General features: G+C 36.5%; 2 protein-coding genes across 6 annotated transcripts in view; one reads left to right on the forward strand and one right to left on the reverse strand.

Moving 5' to 3' along the window:
• CTNNA3 (catenin alpha 3) overlaps positions 1-15,319 on the forward strand; it is a 739,429-nt gene that overhangs the window by 166,148 nt on the left and 557,962 nt on the right. The window lies entirely within an intron of this gene.
• Positions 3,894-15,319, reverse strand: part of LRRTM3 (leucine rich repeat transmembrane neuronal 3) — an 82,559-nt gene continuing 71,133 nt past the window's right edge. For both annotated transcript variants that reach the window (XM_061373999.1, XM_061373998.1), the window contains one exon: positions 3,894-5,211. In XM_061373999.1, the coding sequence (XP_061229983.1) occupies positions 5,002-5,211 (210 nt within the window). In that variant the 3' untranslated portion in view covers positions 3,894-5,001. The remainder of the gene's footprint in view (positions 5,212-15,319) is intronic.

The following is a 15,319-nucleotide window of genomic DNA, read 5'->3' on the forward strand; positions in this document are numbered from 1 at the left end:
TGCAGGACTTGTGAATGTGACAGATTTATGTGGTTTCAGAGAAGTCGTGCACACATTCAAAGAGTGACTATTAAGACACAACATTTGGCTCCTTGAGTCTGTGACCTACACATTACTGAGGACTGTAGGGGCATTCTGGGGAAATAATGCTGGGTGCTTGCCCCATTCTTTAGTTCTTTGGGTTTCATCTTTTGGCTGCTGTTTGGGACAGGTTATCAAGCCTAAATGTACCTTTGATCTGACAAAGTAAAACCATTATTATATTAATTACAGATATTTATGCCTTTGCTGGTAAGATTTGCCTTCAGGAAGCCCAGGCCCCTAACACACATGCACTGTCTCATCTGTTCAACAGACTACTTCTGCCAGACCAGTTGGGAGCTAAATATAGCTGCTTTTATTTGGCACTACCCAGGATCGTGTAATTTGTTTACTTTAACTATCTTTGAGTACCTGTATTGCTAATAAAAGAATTTTGAGAATTTATTGTAGTTCTGCAATACTGGAATGCAGGCTTTATGTTTCTACTTGGTGATGTTGCCCTTTCAGTTTGGTTTTGATTTATCATTCACACTGTGGTTTTTGCACAATTTCTGTCCCCTTGTCCAACCTGAGCATTGCAAATAACAGTAAGAGATAAAAAATGCCGTGAGAGAGAAGGGGATAGAGTGAGTGGCTGTCAGTGAAGCACACTGGTACACAAGTTCTGAGGTAGGTACATTTTTTTATTTTTTTTTTTACTATGTGTTGCAAGAAATGTCTGATGTTTGTGAGATTATTCTGAAAATTGTGTGTATATTTCTTGGTGTTAGTGTTAGCTCTCAGATATCTTGTGAATAGTTTGTACAACACCTCATACAGAAAATTTTGATCACTTTTTAATTGAAGCAATCATCTGCTTTCTTGTACAGATGTTATTTTGGTGCTTGTTGGTTTTTATGTCTTGAAACAATTGCAGTAATTTGTCAGATTAATCACTAATTTTCCTATATATCACCTTCCTCACATAGGACCTCAATTCAGATACCTGTGCTCAATTTCCTAGTGGGTGTTTCAGACCTGTAAATTGCTGTGCAAGCATGGTCCAGTGATGGATGGTGTAAATTGTGTCTTGTAGCTAGATTTATTTTTAAAATTGTCTGGTTTTTTTTTTTTTTTAATTGATGGAGGTTATACTCTCCATCAGTTTGTGTTTTGCAAGAATAATGAATTCACCCAGCTTTTTCTTGATGAAATGATCTACCAGTATATAGTGGTGTCACTTAACTGTAAGACTGAGATTGATGCTGTTGGCTTACCTCTATTTGTGGTTTATAGATCTTACTGCAAAGGGAAATGATATACAAAAGTAACTCTCTGTAAATAGATATTTGAGCCCATAGGCTTGGCGTACTTCTTGCTAACTTGTACCTTAGAAGACTGGGGCTGTATTAGGTGATACTTTTTTGTTTTGTCAGCATAACTAGAGCATTTACTCTTTCTGTGCATGCTGAGTCAGTATATAGTTGCAATAACCTGTGGAAAAGCAGGTGTGCACACACTGACATAGAATGTTTTGAGTGAGTCCGTTTGTGTTAGCTTAACCTAGTGTCCTAGTTTTGGCTGGGGTAGAGTTGATTTTCTTTGTAGTAGCTACTGTGGGACTATGTTGTAGATTTGTGCTGCAAACAGTGTTGGCAATTCAGGAGTGTTTTCATTATTGCTGATCAGTGCTTACGCAGAGTCCAGGCCTTTTCTGCATCTCGCACCAGCATGTCAGCAAGGACACTTGGGAGTGCACAAGAGGTTAGGAGGGGACACAAATGGAGAGCTGACTTCAACTAACCAAAGGAACATCCCATATAATATGACATCTTTCTCAGCACAGAAGGATGGGGAAAGAAAAAGGAAGGGGAGGAACATTTGGAGTAATGGTGTTTGTTTTCCCATGTAATGACTGTGCATGATGGAGCCCTCCTGGAGGTGGCTGAACATCTGCCTGGTGATGGGAAGTAGTGAATGGATTCCTTGCTTTGCTTTGCTTGTGTGCACAGCTTTTGCTTTATTGATTAAACCATCTTTATCTCAGCCTGTGAGATTTTTCACTTTCTAATTCTCTCTCATCCCTGATATGGGGAAGTGAACAAGTGGCTGCGTGTTGCTTAGTTGCTGGCAGGGGTTAAACTAGAACACATTTTTTTCATTATAGTGATTTTTTTCAGGGAAGGTACCTACCTGCCATTTAGTTTTCTTGAAGACAGTCATCTTGCTGAGAATAGCAGATTTAAGGTTGGTATAGTCCATTAAAAAAAAATATATCCAGTTATTTGTACTGAAAAATATGTTTTAACACATTTAAATTTGGGGTTGGCATGTATTCGATTGCTGCTTTGGCCCTGGGATGTTGTATCTGTCATTCAGAGCATTGGTATGTTCCATTGGCGTTACAGAGAACCTGGCACTACAGCAGGCACTGCAAATGCCCCAAAACTTGATTGTGGTAGTGTGGCAGACGTGTGAGGTGCAAAATTGTTGCTACTTCTGTAACCATGCCATTGTACCACTTGTGTATTGATATGTTGGTCTGAAACTACAAGTCTTTCAGGAGAGGTCCAAGACAAACCAGGTTCATTAATGCATGCTTCATCACTGAGGAAAAAAAAAAGAAACATTTGTGTGTGTGTGAATACATACCCAGTTGTGACTGTTTAACCAGATAATGTCAAAAAGATTTTGTCACTTGGCATAAGAAAATATTTTATCATGTTCCTTATCCTAGGTTCATTAGAGTGTCTTAACGTTGAAAATAGTCATGTCATACAGTTCTCCATAAATTAGAAGTACCTGGAGCCTTTGAACATTGTGCATTTTGAGTAACTGCATTGGTGCCAGGACCACTTCTGAGCACCATAAATATCTGAGGGCAGTGGGTCAAAGTAAAGAATAGGAAGGACAGAATAACTGAAATAATGTTTTGGGAGGATGATATTTGATCCTAATAGCTCAGGCCTTCTATTATGACCATCATGCCTAAATATTAAAACTTAAAACAACTTTCAATTGAAACAGTTAACTTCTTCCTGCTGTACAAAAGTCACTCGGCTCCAGAATGACACCTGCATTTCTGGTTTAATATTATAATTGGCAAAATGCATTTTGAAACTGCGTAGTAAAATGCCAATACTGTAGAAGTTTACCAGAAATCCAAGAACCCACATAGAAAAGAAATAAGAAACTGAAGTATGGAGGTTTAAGATGAGTCTTAAAAAGACAAATAATGTTTTGAATAGCAAATAATTTATGCAAAATATGTTACAAAATCTAAAATGCTAAATAAACAACCAGTACAATGTATTGTTTTGATTCTTTGTTTCCACTTAAAAGATAGTGAATGCAGAATAATTTGTTAACAATATTTTGAAACTATTTTTCATTATATTTGCTTTATATTTTATACAAACAATTGAACTGTAATTTTAAATTTCAGTCTTCTGCTTTAAAGCTACATGGAAATATGGTAGGATAAACATTCAGAAAAATAGATTTGTGGTTATATAATTTCTCTTTATTATAAAAAATTTTGCTTCACCATATGAAAGTTTTTTCTCTTATATTTTGGAAGGCTCAGGTTCCCTTTTATAATTCACCAACTTGCCATGATCTAATGTGTTTCTAATTTTTGTAATCTTTTATTGATTACAGCATGAGGGTAGTATTATAAAAGTTATTCTCATACAGTATCAATTCTTGAAGTTTAAAACCAAAGAATGGGATATAACAATGCTTCAATCCAGATATTAAATGCTAGACAAATAAGCAATGTAGTAATTGTTAAAGACTTAATACTACATTTTTTTATTGTTATTTCAAGGTTTTGTGTTTTATTTTTTGAGTTTTTTTTGGTGTTTTGGTGGTTTTTTTTGTTTGTTTGTTTCTTAGCTTGTGTCAGAATGTTAAAGGATTATTACCCTTTATCATTTGGTCCAAATTACTGTATTTTTCAGCAAAGTAGAGGTTTCTTACTTTTCAGTAACAATTTACATACTAGCAGTAGAATAATTCCAAAGGCTTGTTTCTGTTGCCACCTTTATCAACAGCCATCTTTGACAGAAGTAGGTTTTGCGCCCATTTGTCTTCTAGTAGAATTACAAATGCTTAATTTGGCAGGCTATACTTTCGCAGCAGATTTTGTAAAGACAGCTGCCTAGTGAAGTCTCTTGTCCATATTGTCTTGAAGAACAGTGAGAGTTTACAAAACATCAGTGTCAGCCAAGAGTGCATAAATAAACTTTGTTGTTAAAATCTGTTTACTATTACGTTTTTCTGATTTAGAAATCAGACTGTATTTCAAGGCAACAGGTAAGTTTGAGGAGAATCGTTACTTTTTTATATTTTCATTTGTAAGAAAACTTGATTGTGTATTTCAAGAATTTCTTAGAAGTCTGAATAGTTAAACCCCCCTTTTGGTTAATGCATTACTTCTGGAACCAGTAGATAAAATTCTACACACTAAACACAGTAAAAACGGTGCATATTCTGCAAAGGACAGAATTTTAGATTAAAGTTTTCTGGGCACAAAAGCGGTAACAAAATGATCCCTACAAAACAGAGTAACTTAATAACACAAGAAATAACTTTTGTTAATTTGAAACTTTTGAAACTGAAACTTGTAAATTAGGATGTAATTAAATTATGGTACTGTACATACCAGCTGTTCTTGGAAATTGAAACTTTACAATATGAAAAATACATTACATCTGTACAGTTTATACAGGTAGGTAGGATGAGTTTTGAAAAAGATCATTTGAAGGGTCATACTTTGAAGTCAAAAAAATACTGCACAACTTAAGTAATTACAAATTGTAGACTCGAAACAATTCATCTTTGTGATCAATTTTTAATTTGAACAGGGATCCTAGAATCCATAATATATGTCTTCTAACTTCTGTCCGTAATGTTACATAGAATTTGGTTGCAGCCTCTGCTACAGGAAAAAAAGACAACAAAAAAACTCCAACCCAGTTAAGCCAGCTGCTGACTATGTTCCTTGATTCGTGCTGCTGTTGTTATTGTGCTCAGATCCAGGTCAGTTTCTAGGTGTGTTTCCACTGTTTCTTCCTGGTTATTCGAGTCATAGGGCTTGTGAGTAAGCAGTTCATGATGTACTCCACAGTAACTTATTGTGGGCTGATCATAAGCAAGAAATGTCGACACATTCATAGATAATGGTATCTAGGGGAAAAACAAAGATGAAAACTAGCCAGTTACCAAGACATAATCAAATTGTACTTGCCTGAATTTGATGTCTAAGAAATGGACTGTCTAAAACATTAGCTAATAAAAAATGCAGTGCTGCATATAACAAATTTCTTCCTTTTCTCTATTTCTCTACCCCTTCCCCTCCACCCAAACCTTGGTTTTTACTAGGGTATCTTAAGCCTAACCACTACCATTTTGATCTTGTGGCACAGGGTAGGTGTGTGCTTGAATGTATTTGTGAGGATTAGGATGTAATTGAATTCAAATTATCTTTAGAATGTAATTAGCATCTGTTAAAATCAATCTGTCAGGCAGGAGAAAGAGGAGTGACTCAACTGAAGATATGTGGAATATGTCAAATGAAATTTAAATGACGTCAAGTTTAAGAGTGGCTTAAGGCTGGTGGATCTTACTTGAATATGTCAGTGGGTGAGATACCTTTGGTCTGCTGGGAGATACAGATTTCACATTTCTTATTATTTATAGCATAAGCATTGATTTGAATCTAGCAGCTTTCAGTAAATATTGGACCATGGTAGATGATGGCTTAATCCATTACTATGCTGTGGTAGCTCTGAAAGTTTCACTATTGTAGGTTTCCTTAAAATGCTTGAGGTTGAAAAGTTATTAACTTTTTTTTTACAATTTTCTTGAGGATTTTGAACACACTTCAGCATAGAATTATTTACAATACACTGTAGAATCACAGGTGAAATTAATTCATATTTTTAACTGTATCTGTATTATAAGATTTATTTTTGTATGTAGTAAGAGAATTGAAGGATGGAAAAGGTGACTATATTGTAATGGCTGTGAGAGTTATGTGTTAAAGTATTTAAAAATCAGATTTCTAGTCCATTGTAAAACCAAAGAGAACAATTTATTTGTTGCTTTTATTGTTCTCTTGTTATAATTTTGACGATTGACTGAAATGTAATAAAACTTCGTATGAAGATAGGTAATATTCAAAAGCATTTGAATTTGAAATGTGAAACAGTACAAACTAAAACTTTCTCATTAACAAAACTGGTTGATGTGTTTGGATGTCCCACTTGTACCTCGTGACAGCATGTTGGAGGTCCCATTGTAGACACCACTCTTACACTATGCAAAACACGGACATAGGCTGTAAAATAATCAGGAAATGGATGACTTTTCTACCTACATAAGAGATATCGATAGCTTATGAAGAGCTGAATAACATTCAGCCTGGAAGACGGATGTACATGGCACATGATACAATTGTACTGTCTGAATCAAAGAATATTAGTTAAACCCATGACAAAACTGTGCCTTCACAGGATAGAAGCAGAAAAACAGTGAGATACACCTTTTTCTATCCGTATTTGAAAGATTTAAGGTTAAAGATACCACACTGTATGATAAGGTGTCTGGTGATCTATAGCTCTTGACTCCCAAATATTTATGAGCTCTCTGCATTTTGTGTAGCCACCTTGGGTGCGGGTTTGTTTTGTGGGGGGGGGGGGGGGTGTTTGGTATTTTTGTTTTGTTTTGTTTTTGTTTTTTATGAAACCCTGGATGAACACCTAGGCTTTCTTAGAATAATGAAGAGACTTTATCTGAGGAAGAACTCTGGTATTTTAAATACATGCAATAAAAAAAAAAAAAAGCTTCACATTTCCTCACCCAACTTCATAAACACTAGCAGTATGTTTTCTTAAACTAGTCAACATTTCCTTTTACAGCTCAAAATACATTTCCTAAGCTAATTTAATGAATGTAGCACAATATTGGACGCACTATGGGCACTGATTACTTTTGTAGTCTGCAGTGCAATTGACACATACGTACTCTCTCCAGGAGCTTTGCTCTCATGATAGATGAAAGACTACAGGTCTTTGCTATGTACTCACCGTTACTGCGATTACATCCAGAACCTTGAACCCTAAGTGATCTCCTCAAGTAGCTGTTTCAATACAACCATCACAGTTCTCAAGCCCTACTGTAAACAGGATGGATTCCCTCCCTCCTAGGATGATTGTGCCTACAGTTGCTGTAGTACTGTAGAGTGAAAGTATCTCTGGTCCTCTCTATACGTAACTTAAAGACTGCCATGAATTCTGGAAGTGGGATTTTCGATTGCTCTCTAGCACTGTTATTTTCCTAAGAGGCCTATATTAACTTGATTGTTCCTTTTTATTCTGTTGGTCTAAGGTGCAGAGAAAGTGCTATGTAAGAGTGTAATCCAAAAAGCCTTGTTCTAATGCTGCTGGACTAGAGCAGTTCTGTGAATTTTTTGGGCTCGCGTAAGAAACTACTTCTCATGCTAAATGGAGAAAACCAGTTGAATGGGCACCCCAGGCACAGCACAGTAGCCTTGCAGGTACTCTGCTCCTTAGTGTTTCCTGTTTTCTTCAAATAACTTAGATCTTGGAACGTTTGAAGTACTTCACAGTATTCTGGTTTATTGATAAAGTTGTGCAAGAATTACCTGAACACTCATTCAGACTTCTTAACTGGCTTCTCCTTGAAGCTGAGTCCCTGTTCCTTATAGAGTTTTAGCACAGGACTATAGCAGAATCGTTCTGTACCTCCGACTGTACCTCCATCCCCTGCACTGCTGCATTTAAATCCTCTCTGTGATTTAGGCAGGTCTTGCATGTAACAAGTCCCTTATTTTCTCTCAAGTAGCATGTCCAGTGGCTTTCTGTGAGTAGTACCTATGTTTTTGTGATTTTATCCCATTACTTTCATTGTCTGCTTCTTCAAGTACAACAAGTCCTGTTCTGTGGAACGAGAGAAAATGAAAGTCAAGCTTCAAGGTAAATCTGAGGAGCCAATTTGTGATGATAAGGGATTTACAGTTCAGATCCTCCGAGCTCCTCTACCAAATTGTAACTCATCTATGGGGCTAAGGTTACAAAAAGTTACTTTTTGTTGTTGTTGGTATTTGTGTGCACTGTGAGGAGGCCCTACTGTAGGGCCACAAGTACCTCAGATTGAATTGTGGTCCCTTTGAAGTGCTGAAGATGGACTGCAAAAATTGCCATTCACTTTTAAAGATCTTAGATTTCCTTTAAAGTTCTAAATTCTTAGGTGGTGGTTCTTTAAAACTTGTGTCTAGATATTTCAGCCTTGCAAAGTTCAAATTCTAAAGGTTTGGGAAAGAGCAGTATGTTAGGTCAGCTGGTGAGAACTTTGGCATGAAATGTCACAAGGTATTGGTATTAACTCACCCAGTTTTACTTGTGAATGGCAGGGAAGAGTTGTGCTTGTGCAAGTGAAGGAATACAAAGGGAAACAAGCTTTCTTTTTCCCAATGTTTTTCTGCTTCTCTCAAAATTAATCTCGTCATTGTGGTAAATAATGCTACTGAAACCAAACTTGTGTTACTATATAACAGTTTTGTGCTCAGTCTTCACTGCCATGTTGGATGGAATGTGTCATAGCTGTTCATTCTCATCAGAATGAGGAAGGAAAGGACAGATGAGAGGTCTGCATCGCATCTGTGGTTTAATCTTTTTAAACCATCCATTCAGTCACGTTGAAGGTGAGGACCAGTTGTCTCCATGGCAGTATAAAAACCGTATTATTTCAGAGCTCCTATTGAAGTCGCCACTTCTAGTGGCTGAATACCCTGTGTTTATATTGATACCAAAAAAGAAGCTTTAGTAAGTGCATGATTAGTAGTATAGTTCATCAGTAATAGTATTATTATCTGTTCAATGTTAGCATGAATTTTAAGTAATTTTTGATGCAACATATTCCCTGGGAGAGGAGGGTGGTGTTAAAAAGTAAAACCCACATTTAAAAACAAAGGCCAGTACTTTTGAACCTTTATGTTGAATGCTGAACATGTAAGCAGTGAGCTGATTTTTGATCTGAGGGATGGGGGAGCATACAGGCATCATTCAACCAATGTTGGATTCTATCAGAAAGCCACACAATTTTTTTAAGCTATGTTATGGTAGATCTGGTATTTTAATTTTTAAGTAGAAGGAATTGGCAAAAATGTTTTGCAAGTTGAGTATATGAGGTTTGACAAGGGCCTTTACCAGTGTTTGAAATGCCAAAACGGACAACTGCTGGCAGCTGCTGCAGAGTATCACCCTATAAATTTCATTTTTAAGTAGAAGAAGATAAGGAAGAGGAAGAAGCAGAACAAAAAATGTTTTATTTTTCATTTGGATTCAGTTAATTGGGGTTCAGGCTAAGAAATAGTGAGCTGTAACTTCCTAGTTGCTGGACATTTTGTCTTGCATGTTGTTAGTTTCTCAAAATTCGAGCAGGTTGACATTTGCTTAACATATTTCCTTCCTGCAGAGGATGTGACATTCATGAGATGAGAACAGCTTATGACTTTATTAGCTTTAATTGCTTGCTTTGCTTTGAAAGCAGTATACCACATTTTTAGTTATTTTGTTAGACCTGTTAGCTATTAATGATAAAAAATGAAGAAACTCTAAATACTTTTCTGCCCTGCCTTTTTAAATATTTTTTTTCATTTCTTTGGGTGTTTGTGTTAATAGTGAGGTTTTTATGTTTATTTATTTTTTTAAATTATTTTTATCTTAACAGCCTGCAATTTTGCACACTTTTTTTTTTTTTGAATAACAGTCCTTCAAATGCTAGTGTAGTAAACTGAATTACGGAGGTACTTATGAGAGTGTATGATTGTGAGTAAAAATTTATCTTTTCAGTTAATACATTGTTTGAAATATGTTTCATAATATTTAAAAATGAAGTGTCTATTGCCTTAAGTATTTCTAAAAATGTTAGTACAGTTAGATCTGTATCTTTTTAGATTTCTTAATGGTTTTTTGTTTGCATACAAAACTAGGTGTTCATTGATAGACTCTGAAGGCATATGAAGTATCATTTAAAAAAGAAGTATCATTTAAAAAAGAGAGCTCTGAACTTTATGAGACTAAAAGCAAATCAGTGCAGATAGTTTTTACTTTACATGCTGGCTACATTGAGTTTGAAGTATTAGACAGCAAGCATTTGTTAGGAAAAACTAGCTGGTTTTGTCTTAGTAAAGTTTGTTGCCGCTTGGAGAACCCGACCATCATAATTCATCTTCATTATAATTTATTATTTAGCAATCAGTAGATAAAATATGAAGACTCTGCATACATAAAATGCACATGAAAAAAGGCACCTTTCAGAAGTAAATAATGTGTTTGTAGAGGTGTCTCGAATAAGTTTGTAAAGCACACATACGTAGGTAGATATGTATATGTTGTATGGATAGACTTGTAAGCCTTACAAGCCCTAAAAGAGGTCAGTGGAGCTCCTTCCCTTCTCTTCTGAAAGTTTTAGAATACTAAAAAGGAAACTAGACTTTATTGGTAAATGTAGAAGAAAAGGGAGCTGAATGGAAGGAATGAATGAAATCAGTTTGATTTATAGTAAAGGTTTGTTTCTTGTTTAAGGCGGGTCTATTTTCCTTAAAAAAAAAATAATCCCTATTATATCAGCAAGTCCAAGAGACAATGTATTACAGTTAAGTATAGAAAAACATTGGAGTGCCTTTTTTAACTGAATATCCTAGGGCCTGGTTATGCAGGATGTCTTGCAGAAGTCAAAGGGGATGCTTCCTGTCTTGCTGGTGAGTAAGATCTGTCTTTTTAAGGGTCAGAAATCTCTGAAGAGTGGCTACATCCAAAAATCTAACCAGTTGTAGTACAGACTGCAGTTATTTTTCCAGATTTTCATTAAATGTGATTGCTTTGGCTGATAGCTGAACTTCTTTGCCCATTGCAGGGCTGTAAGTAGGATTTTTGAGGACTCTATTCCTCATATGTTATATTCTCATATATTTGATAGGCTTGTGTAGAGTGTCATTAATAGGATCTTTTTTTCTTTATCCTTCTCTAATTATTTTAATGTAACAACCGATTTTTATATCCCCTAAGTGCTATAACAGGCAATCTCATTACTTTTCATTAAGCTTGTTTACAGATAAATGAACCAGCTGCAAAATAAATACGCTGAATACACCAGAGTTGAAGTATTACCTACTCTAAGTATTCTGAACCATGAGTCAGGCTCTGAAAAAGTCATGAACCTATGTTAAGAAAAAGAAGATATTTTTGTTGACATAATCTTTAGCTTCTTGATTACTTTCTGGTGTGTGAGCACTAGAGGAATATTATATAGCTTTTGTACCAAGCCATGAAGAGTTGGTACACAAGGTTAGGTTCTTCCTTTTGCTAAAGCTGAAGTTCTTAAAGCTCCAATAGCAGGGCTTTAGGAAATACCAGGAAGTTTGATAATACCGATGGTATAGATGTCTTCCTTTTTCCACTTTGCCCTTTCTCTGTTATCTTCCAACAGTTCTCTGCTGAATGGACTGTGACTGTGGGTTTCATAGTGTCCGAAGTCTGATGCTGCCAACTATTGCATGCAGTTGTGACTAGCCGGCTAGAATAAGCTGATGAGGCATCCACGTAGTTAATCTAGTGTTTTATAAGGTGGAATTGTATGGGCCAACAAATGCCAGGGCCAAAAAATTTGTAGATCTGAAGGGAAAAGAAATTGTGCTCTCTCTCTCTGTAGAAGACTTGAGTTGAAGACAAACGCAGTGTATTCTGTTTGAATTCTACATTACTGATAGCTCAAGATTAAACTGAGGTATCAGTTTCAAAAACACAAAACCCCAACAACCAAAACCTGATGCTTTTAATCCTCTCCTGTATGCTGGCAAAACCCTTCATGAGGATGAAGCCATGCTTAATTTTATTAGCTTAGGTTGTATTAGGATGTTCTTCAGCTGGTGCAGGGGGTCTGCTGTTAGATTTTTCTGATGACGGTGATTGCTGTTACAGCTCTCTTGGCTGACTTTCAGTAATGTTGAGGCATTCAGTGGTCAGTGACCTGATATCAGGAATATTCCTGTGTAATGAAATCTCAAGTTCCAGAAGCCTTATGAAGTGTGTAAGAAAGGTCAACACTGCCTCCTTCCGCAAACCAAGGAGCTCTTTCACCTCAATCTCAGCTTACCCCGTCTTTGTACTGCTGCATTATTTTGTGAGGGAATATTGATAAGTACTTAAGGTTGCCCAAAGTATACCTCTATATGGATGGCATATGTGGATTCATTTAAAAGGCATATTATGAAAATATAGGTGTAGTAAACAGCTTATGAAGAATGAGGATGTTAAGCATGTGTTTTTTATATCATTCGCAAGTGTGTTGCAATATAAATGCCTCTTTCTATGTTCTAAACAACCAGTTTTCATTAAGTGGTGTTGTCTCATGCACAGTCTTCTTAAATTAATAAATAAAATTTAAAAATCTGACTTACGTTCATAACTTGCATCAGCTTATGAGATGAATATTATTTCAGTGACTAATTCAGACATCCCTCTCAGATATGGAAAGCCTATCTGAGACTGTTCTATTCCATTTGCTGATTTTTATCATCCCAAAGTCCCTTGAAGTACCTGACTGAAATCCAGATGTGCCCCACATGCTGAGTTTTGCATGTAGATCTTTAAAATTAGTTGGAAGACATAGACAAATTCCTTTGGGATTAAATAATTTGTTGAAGCTTAAATGGTTTGTTTATTGTAAGAAGTAGTTTTATTTAAAATCTATTTTGAACTGTGTGATGCATCTATGATGCATTTCTCATTGAAAAACTTAAGTACATGTTGCACAGAATTCCAGGTATTCTTCCATCCTTTCTTTCTTGTTCCCTCTCCCCACCAAGTCAACAAAGGCTAGGTTTTGTTTCTGTTGTTGTTGCTCTGAAGTACACTCTGCTTTGCCGAAGAAGCAAAAGCTGGAAATTCCTGGTTGGCTAAAGGGAATTTGGTACTGTCAGTGGTAATTTGTAGCTGTGTGTACAGTGAGCATTATGCTGAAACTCAGGCAATGCCAAGACATCACAGAATGGGAGGTGAAGGCAGACAGGTTGAGGGGGGTTAATGTGAGGGTATACAGTCACAAAGCAACTCTTAAGTAGTAGGAGCCCTTGTTCTGTGGGGTGGGTTTGTGTTGCTCAGAGAGTGCATGTGAGGAGTGGAAAGAATTGTATCATAATCTATCAAGAAAATAAAAAAAAAATCAATTCTACATATAGTTAGCATGTTGCTCTTTTCTAATTGTTTGAACAAGGGCATTTTCATGAATCTTAAGAAAACCTTTTGAATGATGCCAGAATGTTAGTGGAGATTTGGCAGAGGCTTTCCTGGAATAAAGTCCTCCTTTGTTAGTGATAGAACTGATACGTTTACCCAGGGTGAAGTGACTTCCTAAAGAATATTGGTAGAAACAAACGAAACCACAGAATTTAAACCAAAAGTGAAATTTCTGTCTGGAAACTTATAGTATTAATAGAGATTAATATATTTGAAAGAAAAGGAAAAGGAATTTTTCATTTAATGTTCAAATACTGCTTCAAAAGAAAAGAAAAAGGAATTTTTCATTTAATGTTCAAATACTGCTTCAAAAGACTCAGTTCTTGTAATTTGCAATGAGCAGCATTTTGTTTATTTTCACAAAATAGTGCAATTTCATAAAACTCATTTGAGTGAAGTATTTTTGATTATGTTACTGAATAAGCTCTGTGTGATTATTTAAGTAAATTTAAAAAATCTTTGTTAAAAATTGAATATTATAACACAGGGCGCGCTTGGCTGAGGAGCCACTGGCGCGAGGCTACCATCTGCGTGGTTATGACTGAACGCCTCTAAGTATCCCGCCTAGATGCTTGTTGTGCTGTTGTGTCATCAGTCGCTTATGATTGACCCTGAAGATGACAGTCTTGTTCAGAATGCATGGGTGAAGGTCTTCCCGGATCTTTGTTGGCGAAGACAGACCTTCTTCATAGGAGAAGAAAAACTATCTTCAAACCCGGGCTGATGGAGCTTGTCTCGTCTAGTCTTCCATCAGAAAAGGACACTCTTACAAAACCTATGACCTGTGGACTTTGCTGTCACCATCCTAGCTAACTAGGCCGTGGCAGTTAAACCTCAGGTGTAAAGGGTGGGACCAGTTCTGCGCAAGCTGCGCTTCCCCTAAAAAATCCACTGCGCAGGCTGGAAGGGCTTACCGTCACTTGTCTGTATGGACGGGCGAGGGTCGAAACAGCAGGTGACAAGGTGCATGGGAAGCTGCAGATCCAACCTTGCATATGGGTGGACCAGCACATGGGTTGCTCGAAATTGCACAGGAGATTACAGTCCTGGTCGGACACTTCCTGATTGCCTAAGCACCCTTTTTTCCAACCAGATTTGCATATCTCACTTGCCCTTGGTCATTGTGCTTGTAGTAAGTGTGGTTAAAGCCCTTCTCAAATCTTCGCTCGCAAAGCCAAGCCATCAATCAGCACCAGATGCAGCTTTTAAAGCAAGAGCAAGGGTTAAAATTATTTATGTATCTCATGGATGGGGAGCATGGGATATATGGTTCTTTCATTTCTCGCGAAAGGTTCTTAAATTCACTATGTTTACCTGACAAATAGAAGATTTTTGTTTACTGATATGACAGTAGTAATAATATAGCATTTATTTTCCTTAACCAAGACATCCTCTACACATACTGTTTAATATCTCTGCTAGTGAAATAATTTTCTTTTAACTGTGTGTTTAAGTGGCCTTCATATTATATCATTGTATAATCATGGAAAGAAAAAGCTGCTACATTCCCAAGCAATATATGCTAGATTATTCCTATTGAAAAGAAGGATTATTTGCACTTGTTAAAATATTTATATTGTGTGCAACTGTTGCACTGCTCCTAAGAAATTTGTGTGTCACTCAGGCCAGATTTTCAGGGAAATTACAGTAAGGAAGGGAGCATAGACAATACACTGTGACAGAGTTGAGGTGTGCAGGTAAAGGACCAAAGCTGAGTACAGGACTTAAAAAAATGCTGGAAATGTTGTCATAGACCTTTTTGGTTCATTAAAGATGACCTTAATTGCTGGTTTGCATGGTTCATAGAACTGGGACTCTATTTCAAAGTTTTAGATACCCAGGTAACTCATGTGTCTAGCCCAGTGTGATCATTACCAAAAGCCATTAGGAGGTTGCTCAGGTAACTCTGTACAGTTGACTCCTTTATAATCCTTCTGGTACAGGAACTAGAATAGACCTAATATAAAAAAGAA

Source organism: Neopsephotus bourkii, unplaced genomic scaffold, assembly GCF_033783945.1.
Source record: "Neopsephotus bourkii isolate Nb327-2 ecotype Australia unplaced genomic scaffold, CSIRO-AGI_Nbou_v1 NB_1634, whole genome shotgun sequence".
In the NCBI taxonomy this organism is placed as follows: Eukaryota; Metazoa; Chordata; class Aves; order Psittaciformes; family Psittacidae; genus Neopsephotus; species Neopsephotus bourkii.